This window comes from Neolamprologus brichardi, chromosome 17 (genome assembly GCF_056152115.1).
Source record: "Neolamprologus brichardi isolate AB-2024 chromosome 17, ASM5615211v1, whole genome shotgun sequence".
Lineage (NCBI taxonomy): Eukaryota > Metazoa > Chordata > Actinopteri > Cichliformes > Cichlidae > Neolamprologus > Neolamprologus brichardi.
In genome coordinates, this window is record NC_142120.1 from 6,239,541 (window position 1) to 6,266,753 (window position 27,213).

At 41.8% G+C, this 27,213-nt stretch overlaps 2 protein-coding genes and 1 non-coding gene across 9 annotated transcripts; 1 reads left to right on the plus strand and 2 right to left on the minus strand.

The window, feature by feature from the left end:
- Positions 1-2,798: 2,798 nt before the first annotated feature.
- On the minus strand, positions 2,799-18,875 carry LOC102795026 (bromodomain-containing protein 1). 5 transcript variants are annotated; one of them, XM_035908947.2, is made up of 13 exons: positions 18,679-18,875; positions 16,087-17,488; positions 15,841-16,009; positions 15,381-15,512; positions 15,130-15,258; positions 13,016-13,328; positions 12,590-12,910; positions 8,854-9,435; positions 8,298-8,439; positions 7,961-8,094; positions 5,876-5,985; positions 5,309-5,463; positions 2,799-4,629 (listed from the first exon to the last, which is right to left on the minus strand). In XM_035908947.2, exons 2-13 carry the CDS (start codon positions 17,469-17,471, stop codon positions 4,446-4,448), a joined length of 3,756 nt encoding a protein of 1,251 aa, XP_035764840.1. In that variant the 5' UTR covers positions 17,472-17,488; positions 18,679-18,875; the 3' UTR covers positions 2,799-4,445. The 5 variants fall into 5 exon arrangements, with proteins under 5 accessions (XP_035764840.1, XP_035764842.1, XP_035764830.1 ...); XM_035908949.2 differs by lacking the exon at positions 18,679-18,875 and adding an exon at positions 18,334-18,665 and having other exon boundaries at positions 15,853-16,009; XM_035908937.2 differs by lacking the exon at positions 18,679-18,875 and adding an exon at positions 18,334-18,665.
- trnak-cuu (transfer RNA lysine (anticodon CUU)) lies at positions 13,531-13,603 on the minus strand. Its single transcript has one exon. It is a non-coding gene; the product is annotated as a tRNA-Lys (tRNA).
- On the plus strand, positions 18,604-27,010 carry zbed4 (zinc finger, BED-type containing 4). Of its 3 annotated transcripts, XM_006780565.3 has the most exons (3): positions 19,540-19,683; positions 22,197-22,431; positions 22,630-27,010. In XM_006780565.3, the coding sequence occupies exons 2-3, from the start codon at positions 22,390-22,392 to the stop codon at positions 26,170-26,172; spliced, it is 3,585 nt and encodes a 1,194-aa protein (XP_006780628.2). In that variant the 5' UTR covers positions 19,540-19,683; positions 22,197-22,389; the 3' UTR covers positions 26,173-27,010. The 3 variants fall into 3 exon arrangements, with proteins under 3 accessions (XP_006780627.2, XP_006780628.2, XP_006780626.2); XM_006780564.3 differs by lacking the exon at positions 19,540-19,683 and adding an exon at positions 18,604-18,712 and having other exon boundaries at positions 22,197-27,010; XM_006780563.3 differs by having other exon boundaries at positions 22,197-27,010.
- Positions 27,011-27,213: the final 203 nt, after the last annotated feature.

Here is a 27,213-nt window from a genome sequence, read left to right on the forward strand (position 1 = left end):
GAGCTCTGCAGACTTCCAGAACATCAGAGCCCTACGCCTGGATGTTATTGCCACCCGCAGCACCGCTGCCTGAACCACATCTCTAATGAGGCCTGCCTTCAACTCAGTCAAAGTCATCTGATGACACTGATGTGGGGAGATTGATATTCACGCTTGACTCGCCGTCCTCTCCACTTGACTGCCATGTTTACCTCCCCGCGCAATTAGTATCTGGTGAAGACAGACAGACAAAAGAGAGGAGCGAGGGATGGAGTCAGACTCTGCTGTGCGACTGCATTAGCTCCAATTGTTTATGAAGATGGGAGATGTCTTTCAACAGCGGCTTGAAGGTGGCCTTCTATATCACAGGGCCATTACTAGCTCATTTAATCCCCATAAAACTGCTTTACCTCGCTGAATGTCAGGAGCCTGAAATATCAGAAACTGTATTGGCTTAAGTAAAATGCATATTTCAACAGTTTTTCTGCTAAATTTGCATCGAAGACGTGCCTCGCTTTGGCCTTTTAAGATGCACTTAGGAAAAAAGAACCCACAGAGCAAAACTCCACAAGCGTGACGGTGCAGGTTCAACTCCAGCCCACACGAAGCAGTTTACATGCCCCCCCTCCTCTCTGTGAGCTAGCTTCATCGCACTATTAGCATATGAACAAATAAAACATTTAAGATAGAAATTGTCTGCCCACTCGCTGTGGAAAAAAAAAGGAGAATGGAGTTAAGGGTAGAGATGGACAAGGATTGGCATTAGCAGACTTTTTATCTGAGCTGTTGGAGAGAAGAGCCAAACCCATGTCTTCGAAGTGATTTAGCGTTAATTGACAGTCTTCTAATCGGCCGCATTCACCATTTGAACACAGTAATAAAAAACTGTTTGTATGCTGAATACAGATGCCTACCCGAGAGGAGAAACGACCGGGGCTGAGCAAAGCAGGTGGACACTCGGCTACGCCGGGTGTTGTCACGGCGGAGGGGGTGTTCGGATGTGTGTGTGTGGAGCAACAGCGCCTCCCTGTGGAAAGTGGCTGCCTTAATCAGAACAGATGCAAAACTTGTATCCACTAGTTAGCTTAACTGCTTACTCCGACTGTAATTTAACTCTTTTTTTAAATAGTACTTTAGTACGTTTCATAGGTAATTATATAACTTTTATTACATTTATTTATCTTGAGCGTTACTTTTATGTTATTTTTAAGTCCCATGTGTAACTCCACCAAGGAGAGGAGATACAATGTGGGACTTTAAAAGAGACAAAAGCTAAAACAGGTAGCTTAGGATAGAGAATTGTGACACATGTGTTTTTTAACTGTTGGGGCCATAATTTGTTAGAAGGCGCAGTTTTTGTAGTTTTTTTCCTTTGTATATCACCACAATGTTTTTTTAAATCAGTTAAAGCGTGAGTGAAGTGCAGACTTTAAGCTTTAATTTGTATATTTAAATTAACTGCTTAGGACAGGTATATCAAACATAAGGCCCAATTGGCCCCTGGCCCCCGAATCGATTCCAAGCTGGCCTACTGGACAGGTTTGCCAAATCTGAGGGCATGTGGAAAATGGATTTTGAAATTTCACCTGTATTTTTGTAGGTTTCATTTGTGGCCGTTTGTAGTACACCAAAGTAAACAATTAAATGACCGAAAGCTTCCAAAAAAGGACCTTTGTTGTGGATTAATGAAAATCTTTTGCTTTATAAATACAGGACAGTCTGCACAATCTTCTGTTTCTTATATTAAGACATCTCAGGGATAATACATTAGTTAAAGTTCTTTACACTGGCAGAAAAGGCAGCTTCCAGTCCACCCCACTTAACATTAAAGTGAGCCACACATGGCAATTATTGATGTGGAAATTATTTCTATGGTTAAGAAAAACACAACAGCTAACATTGTGTGGGGCATTATTATGGCATGGGCATGTATGTCTGCCAGTGAAATCGGGTCACTAGTGTTTATTAATGATTTGACTGCTGGTGGAAGCAGCAGGATGAATTGTACTGCAGAAGTAGTCCCAGTTTCTCATGGCAAAGAAATGGGATATTTTTCAATGCCCAAGTTAAGCCACAATTTCAATCCACCTGACACAGTAAAGGCCTTAAAGAAGAATTCAAAGGAAGAAACGCAACATTTGGTGAGGTTCAAGATCGGAAAATGCAAAAGGATTTCATTCAACAATTAAAAACAGCCATTATGAAATTATGCTAGTCTAAGCCTCCGATGTATTAAAAGGTTGTAATTAGTTGACAGTCAATACAAATTATTGTTAATCACTTGAATTCAAGTCTTCAAAGTCTGCACATCAATCTTTGATTTAAAATCTACTACGGTGATTCACAGAGGCAAAACTACAAAGATTGTGTCTTTATTCAGCAAATTATGGATCTAACAGTATAAATGCACTCCAAGAGAGCTGAGAGCTTCATGTGGACCAGCAGTAAAACACCACTTACACACTGATGTATTAGCAACAATCTAATAACCATATCCACGATGGGCAACATTTTTCACAAGCACTTTAAGTGTAACAAATAATTAATTTTAGTAGAGAGAGCATAATAAAAGGCTTGTTCAAGTAGCTTTAGATTATTAAACAGGTTTATTACCTATATGACTGTACAGTATGTACTAATATACATCCAGAAGCTGCATAAAAATTAAATTGATAAAACTTCTTGAATGCAATTTTGTACAGCAACAGAATTTTTCAGTTGCAGATTAATTAGAAAAAACTGAATGAGGCTTTAAAAAAATAAATAAATGTGCACTAGCTTGACAGTATACCTAAAAAAAGAAAAAAAGGCTAAATGAGTTCTTATTTGTATGTTTTATTTTTTGCTTTACTACAAAAAAAAAAAAAAAACAGTCCCAGCAATATTTTTGCATCATCTGATTAAAAAAAAACAAAACAAACACAAAAACTACTACAGTTAAATACAAAATGAAATATACCAAAACTACCCAATGCTACCCAGAAAGAAAGAAACAAAAACAGGCACGAGTATAAAATAAAATATCTGGAAGTCTACAACTACAAAAAAAAGTTAGAAAAACGTTACTTAAAAAGAAGGCAAGTATCCACCACAAAATGTGCCACTTTACCACAATCAGCTTGCACATCTTTCCTCGAATATAAAGTAATGCAAATACTTTACAATAAGTTAACGCAGGCGCATCTCCCTATGACTACAGCAAAACCAAGTAACAGTCTAATGTATCACATGGAAATACACTTTTTTTTCTCCTTTTTTGTTTTTGGCAACAGTTTCAACACATCACACAGAGAAATCAATCTAAGACTTCTGGGTAGCAATGTTTTTGTTTTATGTTATTTTCTTGTTTTTCTTTTCTTCTTTTGGTTTCTTGAGAACATATGTTGTGTCCACAACATCACACACTGCCTGCATGAGTTTCAGAGGCTTACAAACTGTATACTATGTATTCAAATCATATAAATATATATTTATATATATATATATGTGTGTGTATATATATGAACAAAAATATACTAAAACTATTTGTAATACAAAATGATTTAATGCCAAATGGAAGCTTACGATAGAAACTTCAATAACTTAAAAAAAATGAATATGTTGATACTTTTCAGAAACATGACAATTTAGCCCTAATCTCCTTAATACAAAGGCTTTTGCGTTTGTTTTACTTTTTAAATTCTTGTTCACACAGCACTGGCAAAACAGCACTCCCCCTAGTGCCAAGAATGCGTCAAGTATAAATACTAAGAAAACACCTGTACAGTACTGATTCCTGTCAAACCTACAAAATAAGTTAATGTCAGCCAACTGTACACAGTATTTACATTTACAATACAAATGGAGCTGACTTGAGAATGTAAAGATAACCATAACATCAACACAGGCTTTGGCCACAAATTTGATGCCAGTGAAAAGCCTCTGTGAAAGCATGAAATGTACGATCTCGACCACTTGAGAAGTTTTGCGGCCCAATTTTGGCGTGAGGACGACTGTGGCTGGATGCCAAATTAACGGTTTAAAGTTTAAGTCAGTGTGACAGTTTCCGTTTTACTCCGAGTCTTGACACCACAGACTGATTTGGTAAAAGGCTACCAAAAACGTATGAAATTAATCACTGACACTTTTTTTTTTTTGCCTTGAAATGATAAAACGGCAGTCATGGGTGACTAGAGTGAGGGTGGCAAGGTGGGATGACAAAAATAGCAGTCTCTAAGCATGGATGTGGTGAGGAGAGATCGACACATTCATTTCAGCAGCAGCCGTATCCCGTCGGGACGTGGTAGGAGTGTGTACAGACAGGAATGGATAAGGAAGAGACACCACCTGTTACAGCAGGTGCCCAGTAAACATTTCAGTCTCCTGCAGAGACAGAGGGGGTCCAGGATGGGTGCGAGGGTGAGGGTAGTCACAAGCTATTTGGTACAGGAGAGGTACAAATCTGTGTGTGTGGCAGAGAGTCAGAGTCAGTCTACGTCGCTGAGGTCGCTGACTGGCTCGTCCTGGACTATGCTCAGGTGGTTCATGGCGCGGCTGAAGGCGATCTGGACAGCCTTACGGATGCTGGATGTGCGTCCTTCCATCATTTTAATCTTGTCTATGGTCTTGTCTATCCCCAGAGGAACCATCTTGGATCTAGGAAGCCATTGCCTGAAGGGGAAAGCAACACTAATGTCACATCATTGGAAGAGCAGCTAGAGGTCATTGTTTCCTATGATTCCTGACAGGAAAATAGCACCCTGCTCACAGGAAAAAGCAGGAGAAAAGCTAAAAACACAACCTTAACATGACAACAACCATATATATTCTGGGTTTTGTTTATTTATTTTAAAGTAACTGACCACAAAAAACTCTTTAAAAAAAATGTAATATTTATGGAATACAATAAGCATCTATAATCATTTTCCCCTTCACAAACAGCTTTAATTATGACCGTTTTATCATTATTAGAAATGTTAATGTCTACACTGGCCCTGCGACATATCAGCAAATATCTTGGTATTTACCAGCATCATATCAACTTTGTGCTTGGTTTAAAAAAAAAAGAAAGAAAAAGATGTGATGAAGAGCTGAAAGACTAACACAGGTCAGTTCTGTCTAATATAGAAAATGTTCTTGTAAGAAAGCACAAAAAAATAAATTTTGCAATCAGTGCATCCCAAGTGTACATACAGGAAAGCTAAAAGGTTTTCTGCACGGTAACGGGAGTCATGCCAAAATAAATGTGCGTGTTTAGGAAGGTGTGAGGTTTTGCAGGGTTTTTTGTACACTATTTAAATGATCCAACTACCCACTTTACCGACTGATAAATACAGACACTGGCACTCACCAACTGCGCTTGTTGTCGAAGAAGAGGACGAGGTAGAGTTTCTCTTCTGCTTTGTACTGCATCTGTTCTCCAATGCGCAGCACGTCCAGGGGAGGCATGGGGATGGAGACCCCATTGTGCTGGCAGCCCACACGTGGCATGTGGGGGTCGATGATCTATTTGCAGTAGGGGAGGTAAAAGGGGACGTTACAAACACACACACACTTATAAAACAAATGCAAAGATATAGCAGAGAGACGTTTGCAATTTACACACACATGCACCTCCACTACCAGCTTGTGCCACTAAAATTTTGCTTCCTCATTTGTCTCTTCATGCAAAGCTCAAATTGCTGGTTTACAGAGAAATGCTGCCACCTAGAGCAAAAACTGAATATTTTTACAAGCAGCAATCTAGCCACCTTGCTGCTGAAAACAACAGCTGTACTGAAAGGATTGTTTCGTCCTGTGGATAAAAGTGTCATAAATTTGCTATCAGTGTGTCCTCAGACTGGGAAGGAGGCAAGAAAACGTCAGAATAAAAAGATTACAGTGTCACTGTCATGCTTTCTCTCCCACAAGCACTCACCAAGGCAGGGTAGGAAGGGTATCCACTACATTTGGCCCAAACTAGCTTTAGGGGTTCCAATGCAACAGTTGCAGCACTAGCAGGCATCCAAATATTGCTGTTGCCAACCTCTATGGAAGTGGGAACAACACCAGACAAGTTATGTGTGAGATTTAAACGCACACAGAAACACATTTCAAAAAAAATAAAGCCATGCTGCAAGTGCAGGGGCACCAAATCAGGGTGGGAAATTAACTTTGGGAGCCACGGTGAGAGACAGATATTAAAATTTACCAGCCACCCTCAGCTGTTAATTAACCAAAAGGGAATTGCAGATGAGGGCCGAGTCTCCAGATGCTGACTGGTTAGATGCCACGGTGGCAGCAGCGTATAAAGACTAGCCAGTCAGTGCCAAAATTCACAAGAACTTGGCTGGTAGCTGCAGTTAATTTCCAACCCTGATTTTATATGTATGTATGAATACCAGGTGTCTGCTGGTTAAATCAAGTTAAACCTCTGAGAGTGCTTTGACACACAGAAGCACAAAAACACAGTTCAGCCACATTATTTAATTTCAGAGACGTTTTGAAACGTACGGGACCAGCAGACAACTGGGAGTATACATAACAATGTTACTTACTAGTCGCACCAATTCAAACCGACTACAATACATATGTTGTTAATGTTGTTAATATAATCCCATTTTCACATATTTACACTAGATTGTCACGATACACTCTGTATATTTTGGTCAAGAAGAAATTGGAGCCTTTTAACTCTTTAATCATCAATTTAATAAAGTTAATCATATTTTATGCAGGAGTTTTTATTTTTTTTCCTGAGAAGGCTGCAAATTCACACGTTCACATATAATCAACCATGTCAACGACTCATTTTGAATGCCTTTTGAAAAAGAAAAAAAACTATTGTTATTCAGTATTTTGTTTTGCACTTGCCTTATTAAGAAACAGTTAATAGCCAGGAGGCATGGCTGACAAGAGCAAATAAAAGAAATTCCCTAAATGTAGGCTGTCAGTTAACCTGCCATTGTCTGTCATATGTTTAGTTAAGGGTAATGTTTTAATCTAATTAACAGGAATTTTATCGCCACTTTTTCAAAACCATGCTGATTCTAATCCAATTAGGGTTTTTTTTTTTTTTTTGCTTTAATCCCATCTGGTTGCAGTTTAACAATAAAAGCTGTCTTTAATATTTGAAATGAATACTAGGCTCCCCAAACACCAGCTTTGTCAAAAATAAACTTCTCTAAAGGGATCTTAGTTTCTGCTTTTAAGGTAAATGACCTGCTCGGCATTGTTTTCAACATTATTAATCTTTGGCTCTATTCTACAGTGTGTCTTTTTCCCCGTCTCCCTCCCCTCACCACCAACCGTTCACAGCAGCCTGGACCTGCCAGAGGTTTCTTCCTGTTAAAAACAAGTTTTTTTCCCACTGTCACCAAGTGCTTTGCTCACAGGGGGCAGTCTGATTCTTGGAGCTTCTTTGTATAACTTAGAGCAGAGGTTGGGGAAATCCAGGCCTCAAGGGCCATTGTCCTGCAGGTTTAAGATGTGTCCTTGATCCAACACAGCTGATTTAAATGCCTACATTACCTCCTCAACATGTCTTGAAGTTCTCCAGAGGCCTGGTAATGACCTAATCATTTGATTCAGGTGTGTTGACCCAGGGTGATATCTAAAACCTGCAGGACACCGGCCCCTGAGGACTGGAGTTCCCCACCCCTGACTTAGAGGATATTTATCTTACAATAAAGCACCTTGAGGTGACTATTACTGTGATTTTGGATATATAAATAAAACTGAACAGAATTTAAAAGGCTGATAATAACCAAGTTTAAAGACTACTCGTAAAATCTGTTTACACCCTAAAATTGTTTTTAAAAAAAAGTTTTCTCTCTGTTGTTAACCTTGCATTTACCTCAAAAACTCAGTTTCACTATAGTTTTAATCGATTTTGTTTGCAGGACTGAGTAAGTTAATTAAGTATATTACAATTTAAAATAGTTAATATTTGTATTTCTGTGAAAGATGTCTACCCACTCCCCAGACATGCATTTAAATTCTTTTGACAATCTGGTCACGTTACCAGCAGCGATTCGTGCGGCTTTTGCAAAATTCCCAGTTTCGATGCAGGCGATTAATTCGCTCTTGTCATCCACAGTGTTTCTCCGGACTAAGGCGGGTTTTCCCTTCCCACATTTTGGAAGACTGAGAATGGTGCTAAAAGCAAAACAAGCAAAAACACAACACAAAGTCAACTTTCAAAAATATCTGGTGGCACGCATGCTTTGATAATACAGATCAGATACACAGCTGCCTAAACAGGCAAACTGCCTGCAGCAGGCCTGTGTTACATTATCTGCTGCTTCTTCATTTGTATTCAGCTGCAGATTATCGACGGGGAGGGGAACAAAAATTTGTACCTGGTGTTTCCCTGCAGACTGCTACATGAAGATATGGATGACTCAGAGGCGCAGCGTCTTCGAGGCTCCACAGGTCTACTAGTTCTGCTGGTTTCTTCTACTTTTTTCTGCTCCTCGACCTGAAGAGCACCACTTGGCAGGCCTAAAAGAAGCAGAGCAGCGAATTCCAAAAATATTAGACTGAGATCTAAAGGCCACAATCTTAAAACCAGCAACTCCTGTTAAATGACGCTGATCAAGCTACAGATTGTTAAGCCATTTTCTGATTAAAGCCAACAGATAAAAAGGAGTAAACAAGGGAAGTTAATTAGGACTGACTGAGATGACTTTTATGAAAACTCTCTGCATTGTTAGTGATGATAGATTAAGAGGTTGGAGGTATAGCTCAATATTAATGTAGTAATTTAATCAGAACCTTTCTATTTCTTAAATACCAGAACACAAAAGCAGAATTTACCCCATGTAAGAACGTTAAAACAAGAGACCACATGCAGAATCAATCAATGTTTATTTAAAATCTTGTGTTTTCAGAGGACTTCCTCAGTAAACTTCTCACCAGTGTCGAGTCGTTTAACTGGAGACTCGCCCGACTCTTCACGCTCTTCCTCTCCTCCCTCATCCTCTGCATCCCTGCTGCCGCTGTGCTTCCTCTTCTTGCCATGAAGCAGAGTCTCCAGCCTGGGTATGACCACTGACAGGAAGGACTTGGAACCTAGCTGTGCGTCATCTTCATCTTGCTCCTCCTCGCCCTCTTTTCCGTCAGTCCTGTCGGACTCTTCGTCTCCGCTCCTGGGTAGCTTCTGCGGGCTGGCTGCCTTCGACTTGCGGAAGAGAACGGCGGTTCTGCGGTTAACCGCGCCTGTGGGCTCTGCGAGGGTCGACGTTGCCACCACGCTCACGTCACCTTCTAACAAAGGGTCCTGGAGGCTGTTGTGTGCGTGGCCATTGAGGCATGCGGGAGAGGAGAGCAGGTCTGGTATTTCCCCATCCAGCTTGGCTCGCTTGCCATGAACCTTGTCTTCACAGTCAGGGGCGGCATCTATTGGTTTTAGGGTGGGGGGTTCGGGATCTGTGTCTGAGTGGATGAGGGGAGGAATGGTATCCGATGGCTCCAGTTTTGGAGGAAGAGACTTATCTCCTGTGGGGGCAGCGAATGAAACAATAAACAGTGGTGAGCTTTATTATCACACAGGGTTCTAACAGTGTAGTGATAGCTCAGTCGCCTGCCAGGCTTAAGTGAACCACTAAGCACAGTGGATATTTTTTAAAGACCAAAGCAACTACTATTTCGTTAGCTACTGTATAGGTCTCTCTGTGTCTCTCCTCCTGGGTGCAGGACTGTTCTAGCTGAGGCACTGCACAATTACCAATTAGCATTACAGTGATGGAGAGCTGCGCATGAGTCAAATACAAAATTAAACTATATATGAACCACTAGCGCTTCCCAGTGCTGCAGCAGCAGACGGGTCTAACAGTATTCCTTGTGGAAAAATGATTTTAAACATCTACGTTTTATACATTGTATTTAATGTAAAGGAATGTTAAATTACTAACCACTGACACAATGAGTTCAACTTACAGTCCCACGTGTATAAATACTGTTTTTATACCATCTTATAAAAAAACAAAATGTAATCCTAAAGCGTCCCTGACAGAGACCTTTCACTAACAATAATTTGCTGCAGTGCCCACACTTTCTCCTTGTGTTTGCACAAATGCTGATGTTGCACATTATTATATGACCTTTTGTTTATCATACAAGTAAAACAAGCAGTGTTTAGCATAAACAGGGTGATCTTTATAAGAAAAATGAACAATGAATTTTTCCTTTGCACTAGCACATTGTAATGCCATCTTTGAATTGCAAACTCTTAATTTCAGTAAGTGGCTTTAAGCTTGAGGAAGCCACTGTGTGTGTGTGTGCGTGTATGTTCGTGTCAAAAGATGCTGGAAGGTTATTTTTCCATAGGTGTGGACAATGCCGCTTCCTCAGACCCATTCAGGGATGTGTTCCAAGAGGGAACACACGAGTGTTTTCGGGATTTAGCAATAACACCTTTTATCTGATGCTAAAGCACAACCACCACTGACAAGTAAACCTCGAGTTGTTCCGATTTGGTTCAGCGAGTCGGAATAAAGACTTCGCAAATCGCTTTGTGTATCAGAAAGCTCTTTGAACAATTCTAGTTTTAAAGTTTAGCCATCCTTTACAGAGTATAGATCAAAGCTAGTGAGTTTTGTTTTTCACACATCTACAGTTTTTTTAACCACCTGTGAAACTCTTCCTGAATAAAAATGAAACAATACTGTATTTTGATACATTTTGTTTCTACAGTCAGACTCGTGGGAGTCTGCAGTAACTATTTAGTGTTTTATTTCATATTATTTATTTATCAAAACATACACTCATGGTGTGCTTAAAGCAAGGAACATTTCTGTGACTGAAATTAGTGGGGAGAGGGTGCAAATGTCTGAGCATCTTTTTTCTCTCCTTACATTCAGGTCAATTTTTATGCACCAATTTGTGGCTTTTCTACTGCAGTCTTTTTGGTCACATGTTCCAAAACCCTGGACTTGAATAGCTTTTATGGGTTTCTTCGAGATTGCTGCTTATGTTCAATGACGTTTAGCATAGTAACAAAATCCTAATCACATGTTTCAGATATGTTAGTCAAACTATTATTTTACAATTAGTGAGCAAATAAGGAAGGAACCAATCCAAGTTTGAAAAATATCACCTAATAGATAGCTTTGTTGTATTTGAATGTTTTATTATGGATACCTATGATTACACAAAGCACATACAAATGTTATTATTAAATGAGTAGGGAATACTGGTCTCCTGTGGCTGTAAACATGCATAGTTAGCCATCATCTTGCTGGATGACAGACTGTTTTTGGGACCAAAATTCAGATAAATGCAACAACACGTGTGTTTTAGTATTATAGGTAGCAGCGTATGTATTGAGCCTGCAGTTCTCCTAGGAAATGACAGGGGCCGCCTACACCTTTAAGGAGTCTAACCTAGCCTCAAAAATTAAGAGGGGGGGGACACCACAAATAGTATAGATACCACAATAGCTCCACTCCAATTTGCTGATAACAAAGACAGTAAGAGTCGGGTATGAAAATATTTTTCTTGTTGTCCATTTTGTTTGTTATTGTGAAATCTGCTTTGTTCCATAGGCTACAATGTTTACAAACCTAACAATGGTTTTTGTTGGGTTCTTTGCAGCTACGTGACTGTGAGCCATGTGATGTTCAATTGTCTGCCATTTCGATGAGTGTGACAGTGTAGTGACAAAGAATAAAGTGTCTGTTACACAGAGTAGTCTGGTGCATGACCATCTGGCAGCCACTGGTCGCTAGGAAAAACATGTACTCTCTGACCAAGTGGGAGAAAGCCTCCTTGGGATTGTTTTGCTCACTTACAGATATCTGCATTTACCTGCCACTAGCAGGAAATATGCAGACTTGTCTGAGAACGCTTGAGAAAGTTTGACTTCAAAGTAAAAGCTGTGTCTCAGGGCTGCAGCCAACACGTGCAACTTTTACTTTGTAACTGAGTTTTCTTCCTTTCTGGTTTGTGTGACATTTTTTAGTATCTCTCAGCTAATAGTTAGAGAATGTTTGCAGACAAAGGCACATCTTCCTACAGGTGACTGGAACAAAGCAACCACATGGAGGATGACTGTATGTTTGGGGATGTGTAAACATTCTACCCAGCAGCAGACAGCATCCAGTCTGTCACCAACATGTCAGTGGATTTAACACGAGTAATTACTACTCATTTTGACACTGATTACTACACTCCTGTATTGTAACCTTTCTACTAGAAATATATCTATTTATCTGTCCATTTATGAATTTGAAAAAGCTTCCTGGGTGGAAAAATTACCAAATTTTACTCTAAACTTGTGTTAAAAATTAATATAAAGTAGCTACTTGTTAGAAAATAATATAACAATCAAAATGCTCTAAGAGTTTTCACCTCATCAACATAGTATACAATTTACAAACATCACCATATCTGAAAGAAATGCTCACTTCCATATAAACAGAGCAGGTTTCATAATCATACTTAAAACTAAACTGTGATATTGTGATTTTCCCGTCCTCCCGACATGCTTTATAGACAGATCATCATGGGACTTTCTGGTTGTGGTTAGGCTAGGTTAAGACTTAGGTCTGACCTTTGACCTGTACTCGTGATTCTCTTTACAATCGCAGAGACTGTGACGATCAGTGGGTCAAGCAGAAAACTAACTTCAAAATAAAGCAGTCACACATACCGTCATCCTCGGAGAAATGCCCATTGGGCTTCAGTCTTTCTTCCTTAGCTGTAACCAGCTCTGGGAGGGAGAGAGCTGTTGAAGACGATGCTGAAGTTGTTGGAGATGACGAGGAAGAACAGTGGTGGTGAGAGGGTAGGACTCTCTTCAGGCTCATTTCGTTGCGCACATCATTGATGGTCTTTTTCAGCAACTTGAGCCGCTTGCTGCGGGAGGGGCTGGACTTCATGGCACAGGTGAGATCAAACTTCTCAAGTAGCTGCTGCAGCTGCTTGTCCAGAGGCAGCTGCTCCCGATTAGCTGGTACTAGTAAACGGTCCACTATGAAGAGAATTAAAACAAAAAACAAACAAGGAATCATTAGAAGATATAAAGTAGTTATGGTTAATCTAACTAGTTATTCAGAGAGGCGTGCTCTTCCCTTACCATCCTCCCAAGAAAACGATGGTGGTGCTTTGACTTCCGGAGCATCTGCAAAATGCATGCCGCTCTCCGTGTCAAAGCCGATTTTCTCTGCATCTCGACGGGCCTTTCTGAGCAAGGCCCCACCCTGGTCTCGGAGTCGCACAGCAGCCCGATAGAAGTAGGTGTCCTTTGAGTTATATTTCATACAATTTTCAATAATGAGGTTAAAGTCATCCTCAAATGTATCAAAGTTGTTGTAGCCTTGGGCATCGATGCGTTTCCGCATGGTGGAAAAGTCCATCGGGTGTTTGATGTGGTCGAGATAATCAGGCACCTACGAGAAAGCATCAGAAATATGAATATTTTGTAAATTACTTTTAATAATGTTTAAAAAAAATTAAGCAATGTTTGAACTTGGCTTTTTAAATTAAAGATTCTTGACAGCAATTCAGCCATGTAGAAATTCCACCCACCCAATAACAGAGTCTATTCCAAGAATCAGGAACCTACTCAAACAGAATCAAGATCAAAAGCTGCGCCCAACGTGGGGCTCGAACCCACGACCCTGAGATTAAGAGTCTCATGCTCTACCGACTGAGCTAGCCGGGCTTATGAGGAAGAGCACCCTTCACCTCCAAGGCCTCCCGACCATGCAGCAGACCATGAGCTCTTGTTACACATTCACCCTAACAGGAAGTCACATTGCTTAACACTTTTACAGAATGGGGGGTGGGGTGGAGTAATGTCTAACATGAGTCACAGAGATCAGAACATGTGACTGGAGCAAGCAGTTGAGCGCTGGTTGCTTGCGTGAAGCTTCTAACAAATGTTTGAGAAAATGCAGAACAGAAAATTCTTTAGTAATTTTAAAAAGTCTTATTTTGTGTGCCGATGATTTATAGTCAAGATGTTCACAGACATAAAATGTACTTTACCAGAGTACAAAAGTGATCTAATTGACTTCCACAAATAATTTATGTCAATGTACCATTTCTGGTACACTCATCTGACAGTCAGGAAAAGGAACTAAAGGCAAAACACAAGGGAAAGTGTAGAAATCTGAACCAATAAGCCAAGTTTGAAGCTTTGTCAAACAGCATGGCAGCTAAATTGCACATTTAAATTTTTTCTTTTTCTTTAATGGACCCATTATGATCGCTTTTAAATCCATGGCATTATTCTTCAGCTCAACTAGATTAACAGTTAAGAACAACCAATATTTATCATTCACTGGATCTTGGTGCAGCTGCTAGGTTCTAGCTGCCTGCTCCCTCCCTTAAAGGCAGTTTTCTTGTTATTGGCTGCCCCTCACAGACAAAATGTCTAGATGGCAGGCTGATGGGGCTGCTGTGCTCACACCCTGATTGATGTGCCTGGGATTTAATATATGCCCTATCCATGATATTATTAACATTCCAGGGGGAGAAAAATGTCTAAAATTGTCCGTTTTAAGCAGTCTGAAGTCTGAGTAACTGTCTCACTTTCTCACACAAGTCTAATATGAGCTGCCACAACTGTAACAATAAGCCCTCTTTATAGCCAAATTTTACAGTTCTTTTGACCAATAGTCTTCTGGCATCTTAACTCCCTCTGTTCTCTTTTTTCCCCTTCAGCTTCAACAAGTTGCAGCAGATGGCTGCCCCTCCCTGAGCCTGGTTCAGTCAGAGGTTTCTTCCTTTTAAAAAGGAGTTTTTCCTTCCCACTGTCACCAAGTGCTTGCTCATAGGGAGTTGTCAGATTGTTGTGGTTTCCCTCTGACATTGTAGGATCTTCATCCTACAATACAAAATGCCTTGAGGCAGCAGTTTTTGTGATCTCAACCAGCACACACCTTAACTATCTATCTGTCAGGGTGTTGCCAGATATTACAGTTGTTCCTACAAGCATGTCAGCACTTTTTCTTATCCACTATTCTTCTTCAGGGAGCTGGCAAAATGATACATGGCACATCCCATGTGTTATTCAGTGTTTGAATTGTATGTGTCATTAGTGATAACACAGCAACAAGGCAGAGCCAGAAAGAAGCCTACAGCTTTAAACTTCTGCACAGAATAATTAACAGTACTACAGTGTGAATCAAAGTACAATCATAAATAGAATAGATTGAAAGTGTTTGAATATCTGCTGCAGATCACCTCAGTGACATCGACAGGCTGGGTGAAGATCCTGGCCTGATCTTTTGCCTGGAGTTGGTCCAAGAGGGCTCTGAGCAAAATGCTAAAGGGTGTTAACTGCATCTCTAGAAGTGTCTCCTGCAGTTTAATCTACAAGAAAACACAAAAGATAACAGTGAGCATCATCACATTTCTGTTTTGTTTGAACTTTTTCTTAAGATATTAAGACAAGCACAACTCTGCCCAACCATGCATCACTCCCCTGTCCTTACCTCTTCCCGCTTGAGCTTCTCCCTCTTGCGAATTAGTTCCAGCAGCAGTCTGGTTCTCTCTAGGTCATGTCGGAGGCGGTGCCATTCCTTCAGCTGTTCCTTAAGTGCCCTGCTTTCCTCTTCACTCTGCCTCTGGGGAACGCATGGAAATAAAATAAAAAATATAAGGCACATAAAAGAACTGAACACCAGAAAATTATCAACTTGCACAAATTCTCAACAAACAAATGCAACAGCAACTTCTTTCATTTGGCACATAAGATGTCCATTTCACAGCAAACTGCTATTGATTCACACAGCATGGTCAAAAATCTCATTAACACAAGCAATAAAGTGTTGAACGAAAACATTAAATTGTAACAAAAGCGTAATTTATGACTGTGCAAATAATGAGACAACATATTTGAAAACCTTGGGAAAAAGATAAATGAAGGCTACAAGTCTTGTGCGCTTAACTGACAGAGGAACAAACCGGTTGCACATTCTTCTGTGACTGCAGTCTTGTCTGAAGGCGTCTGATGAGGGGCAACCCATTCCTGGACTGCCTTTTCAGTCTCCAGTAACTGAGGACCAGCTCTACAAAGACTTTCTTCTTCTGTATTGATACTTGATTCAGAATGGTTTGTAACCTAGAGGGATGAAAATGAGGGATTTTAGAAAACCAAAGCCATTTCCCACTTAAGTAGACGGTTAAAAAAAAATATACCTGTGAGCAGGAAAAGTAGGCACAGTAGCAGGCGGTACAGCTTCACTTTCCACATCAGGCTCGGGCTTCTTGCTCTTACTCTTCCGTTTCTGTTTTCCTTTGGACTGCCCTTTGCCCTTGTCCCCTATCTTACAAAGTCCATTTCTGAGTTTGGCTTCATCATACATGGCAAGAGGTCTCCTCACACACCCGTTAGGTGTGTGGGCGCCACAGTAGGCCGTCTTTTTCACAGAGAAGGTGGGCTCTCCTGTTTCTGTCACCTCTTTGATCGGCTCCATCTTCATGAATAGACCAGCCTTTTGGGCACAGCTGACATGGAAGGCAGTGTAACAGTTGGCTTTGTGGCACTGGATGCAAGCGCCGACCCCTTTCTCCTTGCAGAGGTAGCACGTGAGCTTCCAGCGTGCTGGAGGAATGTGGCTGATGCCGTCGATGGGCTCAATGAAGGTGGTATTGGAGAAGCCCACCTCTGGGACCCAGAGGGCACAGACTACATGGCCCCAGCGGTCATCATCAGTCTTTTTTACTGCTCCGCCCTTATTAGGGCAAAGGATGCACTCTGCTGGCTGAGTCGGCAACTGAAGGCAGTGTCTACAGTGCCACTGACCCTCGGGAATGTAGGGCACTCCGTAACACTCTTGGTGTACGGCCACGTTGCACATGTCACAAAACAGGATCGCGTTGCTGTTGTGACACTCTCCATCCATGCAGATGCAGCAGACAGCATCATCATCGATAGGAGCTTGCCTTTCGCTCCCTTTGTCCAGACTTTCCAGGTACAATTCTTTCTCAAAGCGATCAATAAGGAACTCAAAAACATTGTGAGACACTTGACTAACCCCTTCGCTTCGTCGTTTTTCATTGACCAAATCCAGCCAGGCATAATCTTCTTCATCCATGTCATACTCTGTTTCCTCATCTAGTTCTTCCTCCGTCTTATCTATATATTTATAAAAGGCAGATGGGCGTTTAGGAACAGCTGGAAGATTATATTCTACAGTTCGGAATTTAGGCTCTGGAAGTTTTGGGCTAGAGTGGCTACCAGCGTGGTGTCCACCTCCCTCTACATGGCCTGCAATGGCAAGTGCGGCATTCTTCTTCTCCTTGTTTTTCAGTCTCACTGACCTCAGGAGGACCTGCTGCTTTGATTTTTCCGCATTCTCCTTATTGCTGGTGCATTCCATTATCTCTTGCACCATGGGGTCATCATCCGAGATCACGTCCAGCTTGTCATATATGCTGAGCCGGTGGATGCGGCCATCGAGTTCGAACTCTACCATGCGCTGCGCCTGGGCATAGGTCAAGATCTGCTTGTTGGGCGAGGGCTTGATAGGAGACGGCGGCCTCTGCACCGCAACCCGGTGCTGCCGAGCCTTCTTCTTCATCTTGACGCTCCGTGTTGCTGTGGAGATACACGACAGGGATAGCGGTTAGACATGTGTATGGGATGCCTGGAAGCATCCCAGTTTAATTTTCAAATAAAGGTAATAACAGTTACATTAGAAAATTTGGTTTTTACCTAATCACAGTAAAATACAATAATTTCAATGCAAACTTAAAGACAGACTTAATTCTCTGATACAGCTTCTTTTATAAAGTGTAAACACGCAAATAAGACGTCTGGTAAAAATAAGTGTACCTGTTTAACTGACAACAAGCAACATCTTCTTATTTCTTATTCCAAGTTATGTCTTTTAAATGAGAACGGGGGGGGGAGGGGGAGTTCAACACTTTGTGGGTTAAATGTATTAGAAAGTAACAGAGTTTTGGTGACTAAGAGGGCAAAAGAAACTTACAGCTTTCACCGATGCCCCTGCCCCCCCAAAACACAGATTAGCTGTTGTAAATCAGAACATAGCAGCCAGTTTTTACGTTACAATTTCGTCAATGAGCCCATGCATTTAAATGGGGGAGGGAGGCGGTTTCACTGGGCAATATGGGAGCGCAGGAGTTAGCACTTGCCCATTTGCTGCAGAGGTGTAACGCCTTTTCAGCAAGGACTCGCAGCCAAAGTAGCCAATGTGCTAACAATAACATTAGCTAGCCAGCTAACTAGCAGACGGAGCTAACCGTCCGCTGAACGGAGCGAATCGCGTAAAAAACAAAAACAAAAAAAACAGTAGCCCTTAAAAGGCCGCACTATAGCTAGTTAAGCCTATACATGTTTTTTCTTTTTGCATTTGCACAACATGCCCCCTTTTCGCCAACGCACCGACCACAGCATAGCAAATAAAACCCAGCACATACCTCAAATTCACGAGCAGTTTTGCTAGCCAGCAGTCCTACAAAGCAATGGCAATACGGCCTACTAAGTGGCGCTAATTCCGGGCACAATGTTCTCATCCAACGGGCGATACGGGGCTCTTTTCAGTTGCTAATAAAAGAGGAAGAGGCCGCTTTGTACCTTGAAGTTTCGATATTAAACTCTACACAAAGCACACAAGTATTTGCTGTGTGGGCCATTCACAGGCTAGAGTCACTCGTTAGCCACAGTCGAGCAGAGGCAAATAGCAGTAAGAGCAGCAGCCGCACGAACGGATCATCCCCCAACACAACAATGCGTTTCAGCAGACAACTCCCACCCGTACGCACCGGTCTACGTGTGACGCTGGAGGTCATGTCTGTGGTGAGTCGTAGATTTCACACAAAAGCCCATCTGTCACACAATCAGTGCGTTGCCTTTTGTAATAACCATACTAGCATTGCAAAGACAAAGCTGCAAACCTAACAAAGCGCGAATACGGACAGTAGAGCTGTGTAAGGAAAGCTGAGACATGTCTGTTTTGACTCTGGGGGCCGTGGCTATCAAGTCATAAGAGCAGCGGATAAGAAGACTTTCAGAGTGTCATGCCTGTCTGTCATGCTCTGGGGTTATTATTTGCTCTTGTAGTAATAGAGGACAGGTTGGAGGACACAAGCAGAACAACATGCCACACCCCAGTGACCGGTCCGCTGGACCCAGACGTCTTTTTTAAGGGCAAGAACCCCCCCTCGGTTTAGCGCAGTTATAATTTGCATTGATTAAAATATTTTGCATTTACTTTTTCTTTTGGACCCCAACGTGGCACTCCAGACCGTGAACGCAACACACGCGAAAAGTTATTAATTAACTGATTTATTATTTCGCAATAACAAATGGATGTGTTAGTTTTTTGTCCTGTTACACCTGCAGCATGCGTAGATTTCTAAAAAAAATCTAATTATTTTAATTTCTGTGAAAATAGGTTATTAGGTGGTGTAAACGGGTCGACAAGTTAACTGAATATGCAAATGAAGTAATTGAATCTATCATTAGAACGGACTAGTTAAACATTTCTGTTTATAATTAGTGAAAAGTCAAAGTAAAACACCGTGTTATATAACTTAATACTAAAATTTATTACCCCCTTCGCCATACTGGAGACCCAGTGCCCGGTGACATCATTAAAACCTGTTCCTTCCGTCCGTCGCTGTGTGGAGCTGCTTCGGCCGAACGCGAACTGCTAGCAAACCAGGAGACAAAAGCAACAAAAGTGAACCCCCCTCCGGATCAATCAAATGTGTCATATTTAACCGTTTAGGAACCGAAACCCAGTGAACAAGTCGCTGTACTCAACAGTAAGTATACCGAACTCGCATGCGTGTGTGAAAGGGGCTGAATGTGGTGAAGACGTCGCGGTGAGTCTAGGTCTGATTCGGATCCCGTGTGGTTCGTGTGTCGCCACGGCTGGGTTCTGCCTCGCCAGGTTAGCTAGTGTGTCCTGTGTGTGGCCTAGCTGGCAGCTAACCAGCTAGCAGTCATGGTGTGGTCCGAAATGTGCTGAACGTGTTCCTCGGGGTAATGCAAGGCTAATAAGATAGTTGTAAATGCTGTTATTTTTTGTGATACAAATCCACGCCACACAAGTGTTGTGTCTGCGTGGTTTTTTGTCTGTTATTAGCCTTGCGGCTAAGACAGTTAGCACCAGGATAGCCACCGTGGTGTTTACTGATGATGTAGCATAACTGCCAGTAATGTTTATTATAGAACGTATTGGCATATATTGGTGGTGCAAGTTTAATGGTAAGTGTGACTTTTTGTTCGTTAGGGGTCGAGTCGAAAGCCGGTGTGTAAATACCTATTCACAAGTTCTCTGCTAAGAGAAGATGCAGGCTAGTTAGCGTTGGCTATTTCTGCTGTCCTCTCGCATCTTCCTGACTAGCGCTTTAGCCAAACCCGGAAAACTGGTTTGCCACTGCTCACGTAGATAATTACTTGGTTACATTTGTTACATTTAAAAGCCCCATCTCGTACTAGTATTTCGTTTTAACGTTGGTTGTTTTTGGACACATTTTAATGTGTGATTTATATCTAATCTAAATGTGAATTTTAGATATATTTTTCTCTTTTTTTGTTTGTTTTACTTTGTATTAGAAAGCTCATATTTAAAATAACCAGATTTACATTTGAGCAAGTACTTAAGCTAATGTTCTCAGAGCTGATGTATTTTTTTAGTTGCACACATTTGGGTGTTAACACTGAGTGAGGAAAAATTGCTTCAGCACTGACCCTAGTTTCTTTTATTTGGTTTACACAGCATTCTCTCAGTTAGCTGGCACATAGAGGCACTATGTTATTATATGTTATTATAAATTTGGCAGTAAATATTACTGCCGAATTTTACCGAGGTAATGGAACAGAGGCATAACATTAATTTGTCATTCCTAATGGACCGCATTAGACCTGACCCCATGGCCTATTATGTGTCTGCAGTTAGGTTGAATTATATTTTTTTTAACACCTTTCAGAATGAAAATGCCTCCACCAATAAGGCTCAAGGGGCTCACAGGAATGATTTTAATATTGAAAGTATGAATGAATCCTATGCTATGGCTTTCCTAGTAACTGAATATAACACTCGAGGGAGATCTTGTGCTGATGTGATAGAAAGCTACCTTTATGAAAACACCAAATGGCAGCACATATTGGACAAGACAATAATAAGAATTTTTGTTATGTTTTTCCTTTAATTTTTCACGTGCTTGTTACACCTGGGTATATAAAATTGTATTATATCAGATTATCATACTTTTATACCAAAAAAGGTTATTACATTGTAGGTTAGTACTCTCAAAAGTGTTTTGCTTGCAGTTGTACAGGTTTGTTTTTGCATATAAACTGCTCAAGGATTTCAATACAATTCAATCTACATACTCAAGAATGTACTTGAGTAAAGTTTTAAACAGCTTGGCTGTTGTGCAGCATATTTTTAGTGGTACATAAATGTGATATGTTACTTAATACAATCAGACAAATGGTAAATGGCCTATATTTGTATAGCGCTTTACTTAGTCCCTAAGGACCCCAAAGCGCTTTACACTACATTCATTCACCCATTCACACACATTTACACACTGGTGATGGCAAGCTACATTGTAGCCACTGACAGAGGTGAGGCTGCCGGACACTGGCGCCACCGGGCCCTCTGACCACCACCAGTAGGCAACGGGTGAAGTGTCTTGCTCAAGGACACATCGACTGAGACCGTCCGAGCCGGGGCTCAAACCGGCAACCTTCCGATTACAAGACGAACTGCCAACTCTTGAGCCACGATCGCCCCGTATAAGCCAGATACTTGCGCTGTGGAAGTACAGGATTTTGCAACTTGGAACAATGATCGCATGAAGCAGTAATTCAACGGAATACACTTTGAGCAGTGCTCTGCTCATGAATTTCCTAGGTAGCCGAGTGCATTTAAAAGCTATGACGCAATACTTGAGCATCACAATGATCCTTAAAAGTGCAAGCTGCACCTGAATACTGCAAGACTAAGCCTCAACCCGTCTGTGTCTATTCCGACAGAATGGTTTACCCCTTACAAAATCAAAATTTCTATGTTTACTACAACTGTGCTTGCAGAGTCAAATCAATTAGCAGTCCTTCTTGTAAATTGTACGTTTAATGAAACCTGATTTTACATAAGTGGTTTTGTTTTTTAATCTCTATACTTTCTTGTGGCTGTGTGTGGCTAAATGAAAGTACAATCTGTTGTTTATGGCACAACATGTTGTGTTACTGGTTTTTGGAGTCGTGTTTATTTTTAGAATACCCTTATCTGATCTATTTTCTCTCGCTCCCTATCTTTCTCTAGGTCTTGTAGGGAGGAGTGGAGCTACTCCAGTCATAAATGGAGAGGGACGAGCACGCGCTCTGTGTCCTGGACGGCAACACCCACATCCCAACACCTGCTTGAGAGCTGCTGTATCGATGACCACAGTTGAAAAAAGCGATTGCATTTGACACCGCAGACCTGACTATTCTACAGAAACGCTTGGGCTGCTGCCATGGATGGGGAGGAAGAGGTCTCACATATGGGCGAGGAAATGGTCAGTGAACCTAATGGCTCCATAGAACGCAGAAAAAGAGAGGCAAAAGGGACCTGCCTGAAAATTGAAGGGCAGGATGGCTATGTGTTCAAATCCTACAGCATTAGCCCCCGTGAAACTGCTGATGCAAAGTCACCTGCTTGCTCCTCAATAACACTGGATAAAGACTCTCTTCCTTGTTTCAACTTTTCTTCTCAGGGTGACGGACTGTTTGAGACAGACACGGCAAATAAGAGTGCTGCAGCTTCTCCCACTCTTTCAGACAAATGCCTAAACATTGACACCGAGGGAAATGGAGAGAGTGAAAAGTATGAAAATGGCAGCGAATTGAGTGAACATGGCAAAGGGGAGATCCAGGATGCTAATGGAATGGAAGAAGAAACCCAGGATGATGACAGACTACCCTTTGGCAGCTCAGTTGGCCCTTTTGTAACTAAAGATGGCGATGACTATAGCAATTTACTAAGTGGATACACAAGCACCCTTTATGATGTCGCCATGGACGCTGTCACTCAGAGTCTTTTGTCATCTATGAGGAGTCAGACCAACCCACGGAAAAAATCTCCAGCATGGAATCATTTCTGCATATCACCACGAGACAGTACCAAAGCAATCTGTTTATACTGCATGAAAGAGTTCAGTCGGGGTAAGAACGAAAAAGACCTCAGCACGAGTTGTTTAATGAGGCACGTACGAAGGGCTCACCCCACTGTGCTTTTGCAAGACGGCGCTGACGCATCCTCAAATAATCTGACTAGCCCTCTTGCCTCATCTTTGATACCTCCCTCCCCAAACTCACCAAAAAACGGAGACTTGACAAATAGCATTGTTAGCTCTGCCTCAAAAAACACTTCACCGTCCACCTCCTCAGCTGAAAATTCAGACCTGTCATCCAAAGAAGTGTTACCCAAAGTCGAACCAAAACTAGAACCGTATGCCAATGCCGACGCTGTTTGCAGCACCCTCCCATCCTCACATTCCAATGAAAGCAATGCCGAAGACATGTCAGACGGAGGGCCTGAGCGCCTTCCAGGGACCCCAAAAAGCTCTAGCTCCCGTCGCAGGTCAGCTGTATGGAAACATTTCTACCTGTCGCCTGCTGATAATTCCAAAGCAGTATGCATTCATTGCATGAATGAATTCAGTAGGGGTAAAAATGGAAAGGATCTGGGGACAAGCTGTCTTATCCGGCATATGTGGAGAGCCCACAAAGAGGTTGTAATTGAGGAGAATGGACAGGGAAATCACATTCCGCCACCCTATACTAACCCGCCCTCGCTGCTGTCCCGCACTCAACTACAGGATCCACTGGAACTCAAAAAAGAATCACCCCTTCTTCCATCATCACCAGAAACCATATCAGATGAACTACCCCAAAGCATGGAGGAAAGCATGGATATAAAGGAAGAATCTGATGAGGTGATGCATCTCTCAGGGCAGGAGACCACACTCAACCTCTCCTTCAAAACTCATGGGGAGGACACACCCCTGACTTCATCACCATGTGACCTCTCTGAAGGCCCCAGCCTCAATCAGGATCATTCAGTTTTTCAGCAAAACAAAAAGATCATGAAACGGGTTAAATCAGAAGTGTGGCACCATTTCATAGTGTCACCTGTTGACCAGTTAAAAGCACTGTGCCGTTACTGTCCGTGTGTCATCAGCCGGGGGAAACGGGGCGATTTTGGTACAAGCTGCTTAATGAGACATCTAATGAGACGTCACCCAGATGTCCTCAAAAACCAAAAAAGCACAGATGATAAGGAATCTTCCCCTCATCCCTACACCAATCTCGCTGCAACAGATCCAGTTTCAGCCAAAGAAACTGAGAGTCCCCTTAGTGAGAAAAAAACACAAACCCTGCCTGTTTTCAGTAAAAAGACGTCAAAACTGTGGAATCATTTTTCCATTTCGCCTGCTGACCCTACAAAGGTGGTTTGTTTGCACTGTAGCCGCACAATTAGCAGAGGCAAAAAGACTACAAACCTCGGCACAAGCTGCCTTTTCAGGCACATGCAGAGGTTTCACGGACATGTTCTTGAAAGTAACAATACTATCTCAGGTGATGTGCCGTCTGCTGAAATTCATGTTAAACAAGAGCTCATGGACACTTCTGTTTATGAAACGGAACAGAATCGTGAGAGATTTGATGAACACCACCCGGTTGCCAAAAAAATCACCAAACTTATTGCAGAAATGCTCGCACTGGATCTTCAGCCATCAGCTATGGTGGAGAATGCTGGACTGAATCGACTGCTAGAGTACCTCCAGCCTCAGTATTCTCTACCACCCTCTTCTTACTTTACCAGCACTGCCATACCAGATATGTACGAAAGGGTGAAGGAGGTTGTGTTGACCCACCTGAAAGAAGCTGAAGGTGGTGTTGTCCACTTCACAACTAGTATTTGGGTCAGTAGCCAGACAAGGGAATACCTAACCCTTACTGCCCACTGGGCGACGTACGAGTCAAGTGTCAGACCCCAAGGTCAAGACTTTCACTGTTCTGCTCTCCTAAGTGTCTCACAAATAGACTCTGATCACGATATGCATGACATCCCAAAGCAGCTCGAGTATCTGTGGGATTCTTGGATCAACTCATCAGGGCTGAAAAAGGGGTTCACTGTAACAGACAACACCACCATCAAAAACACTTTGGAGGACCACGGTCACGTCACCATGCAGTGTTTTGGACACACCATCGACCTCATTGTTAGTGAAGCCATAAAGAGCCAGCGAATGGTTCAGAACCTTCTGAGTATTGCACGAAAGATCTGTGAGCGTGTGCACCGCTCAGCAAAGGCCAAGGAGAAGCTGGCTGAGCTCCAGAGGGTCCATCAGCTGCCAGAGAACCAGCTCATTCAGGACGTCCCTTCCAAATGGATGACCTCCTTTTTCATGCTGGAGCGACTGGTTGAGCAAAAGAAAGCCATCGACGAGATGTCGATCGAGTGCAATTTCAGGGAAATGATCAGCTGCGATCAGTGGGAAGTAATGTTGTCAGTCTGCAATGCACTGAAACCTTTCGAAGTCGCCTGCAGGGAGATGAGCAACCGCACTGCCACTCTGGGACAAGTGATACCACTCATTCATATTCTCAACAGAAAAATAGACTTGCTGTTTGACGAGACCGTGGGAATAGACAACATGCTCAAGTCTCTAAAGGAAGCGATGGTGAGCAGGATGTCTGCAACTCTTCACGACCCTCAATACATCTGGGCAACCATGCTGGACCCACGATACAAAACGTCATTGTTCACAGAGGAAGAAGCTGAAAGATGTAAACAAGACCTGATCCGGGAGCTGGACATGTCCTGTTCTACCTCAGTTGCAGTCAAGCCTCTGCTGCACAACGGCTGCAATGAGGCCAACGTTTCATCCAGCACCGCAAATTCAAACAAGGACAACCTCTGGTCCTTGATGGCTGACATCAGGCAAAAGATAAAAAACGAGGAGAAGCCAAAGTCCTCAGAGCTGGCAGTGCTGGAGTATCTTGAGGAAGACATACTCGATCAAAGCTGTGACCCCCTTGACTACTGGAACCTGAAAAAGTTCCTATGGCCTGATCTTGCCAAAGTAGCCGCCCGCTACGTGGGTTGCCCTCCGAGCATCGTCCCAGCAGAGACACTGTTCAGCACAGCTAGTGTCAACTGTGCCCTGAATCAGCCCAGGCCTTTGCTAGAAAACATGGAGGGTCTGCTGTTCCTCAAGGTCAACCTCCCCTTGATTTATTTTCAGTACTGATCATAATTATTTTGTTGAGCATTAACTTGAAAACCCTTTATTTAAGGACCAAGTTGCATAGCTGTGAAATGGGGGGTGGGGTTCTGTCGGGCAAAATGTAAAATATCATTGAATACACTGATTTTCAATGCAAAGGCCAGATCGAGGCTTTATTGTATTCTCTGTACTACTGTTAAAACACTTTGGAGCTGTTGTGATGAAAAGTCTCAGAAGTGTATCAGGGAGGGAGGGTTTTTCTAGCTGTAGGGGTTGGTGATAATGTGTTTGCTTCTAAATCAATGTTTTTCCTTTGTCTACTCTCTCCTTGTGCCTTATCCAAAACTACTTCAGGTCAAAAACGCTGTAAATATTGTTGAAATTGCGCAGATCACGTCAGGATGCTTTTTTTGAATATTATGATTAAAGATAAGAGTTGTTTTCTGAATGAAAACATGGCCCCCAAAAAATAAATAAATGCTGTGACTGAAAGATATTTTAAGTTTATATTATTTAATTTCCATTGTGAATTTGTGGCTCATGGTACTGTCATTTAGAATTAGATTTTTTTTTTTTTAACTTGCTGATATGTTTTTAATGAGATCATGTATAATATTGCTGTATTTTCTGAATAATGGGGTTTGTTTGGAATATACAATTTGTCTCTCAAGCACAATTTAAGTTTATGTCCAGGGGTTTAAATTATGGGTTTATTATTGAGTAAAACAATGTACTGTACATTTTTATATTAAATGACTTCTGAACCTAATTTCATAAATGTTTTAGCATTGAGACTGGAAACATGCAAATTTTGGTCATTTGTAAATAAAGGTTTTCCTTACACAATATCGTAGAGTCTTGTTCTTACCAATGAGACCGAAAAGCTGGTGTTTAGTGTGGAGCCTTAAGGCACACGAGTACAAGAATTCAATGTTTTCACTTCATTTTGAGCATCTCCAGTGTTCAGTGAACTTCATTTATTTTTTGTTATCCTCTGAGCTTAAAAAAAAAATAATACAAAGATTTATTCAGAAGTCAAAATAATTTCACGTTGAAAGTGTGGTA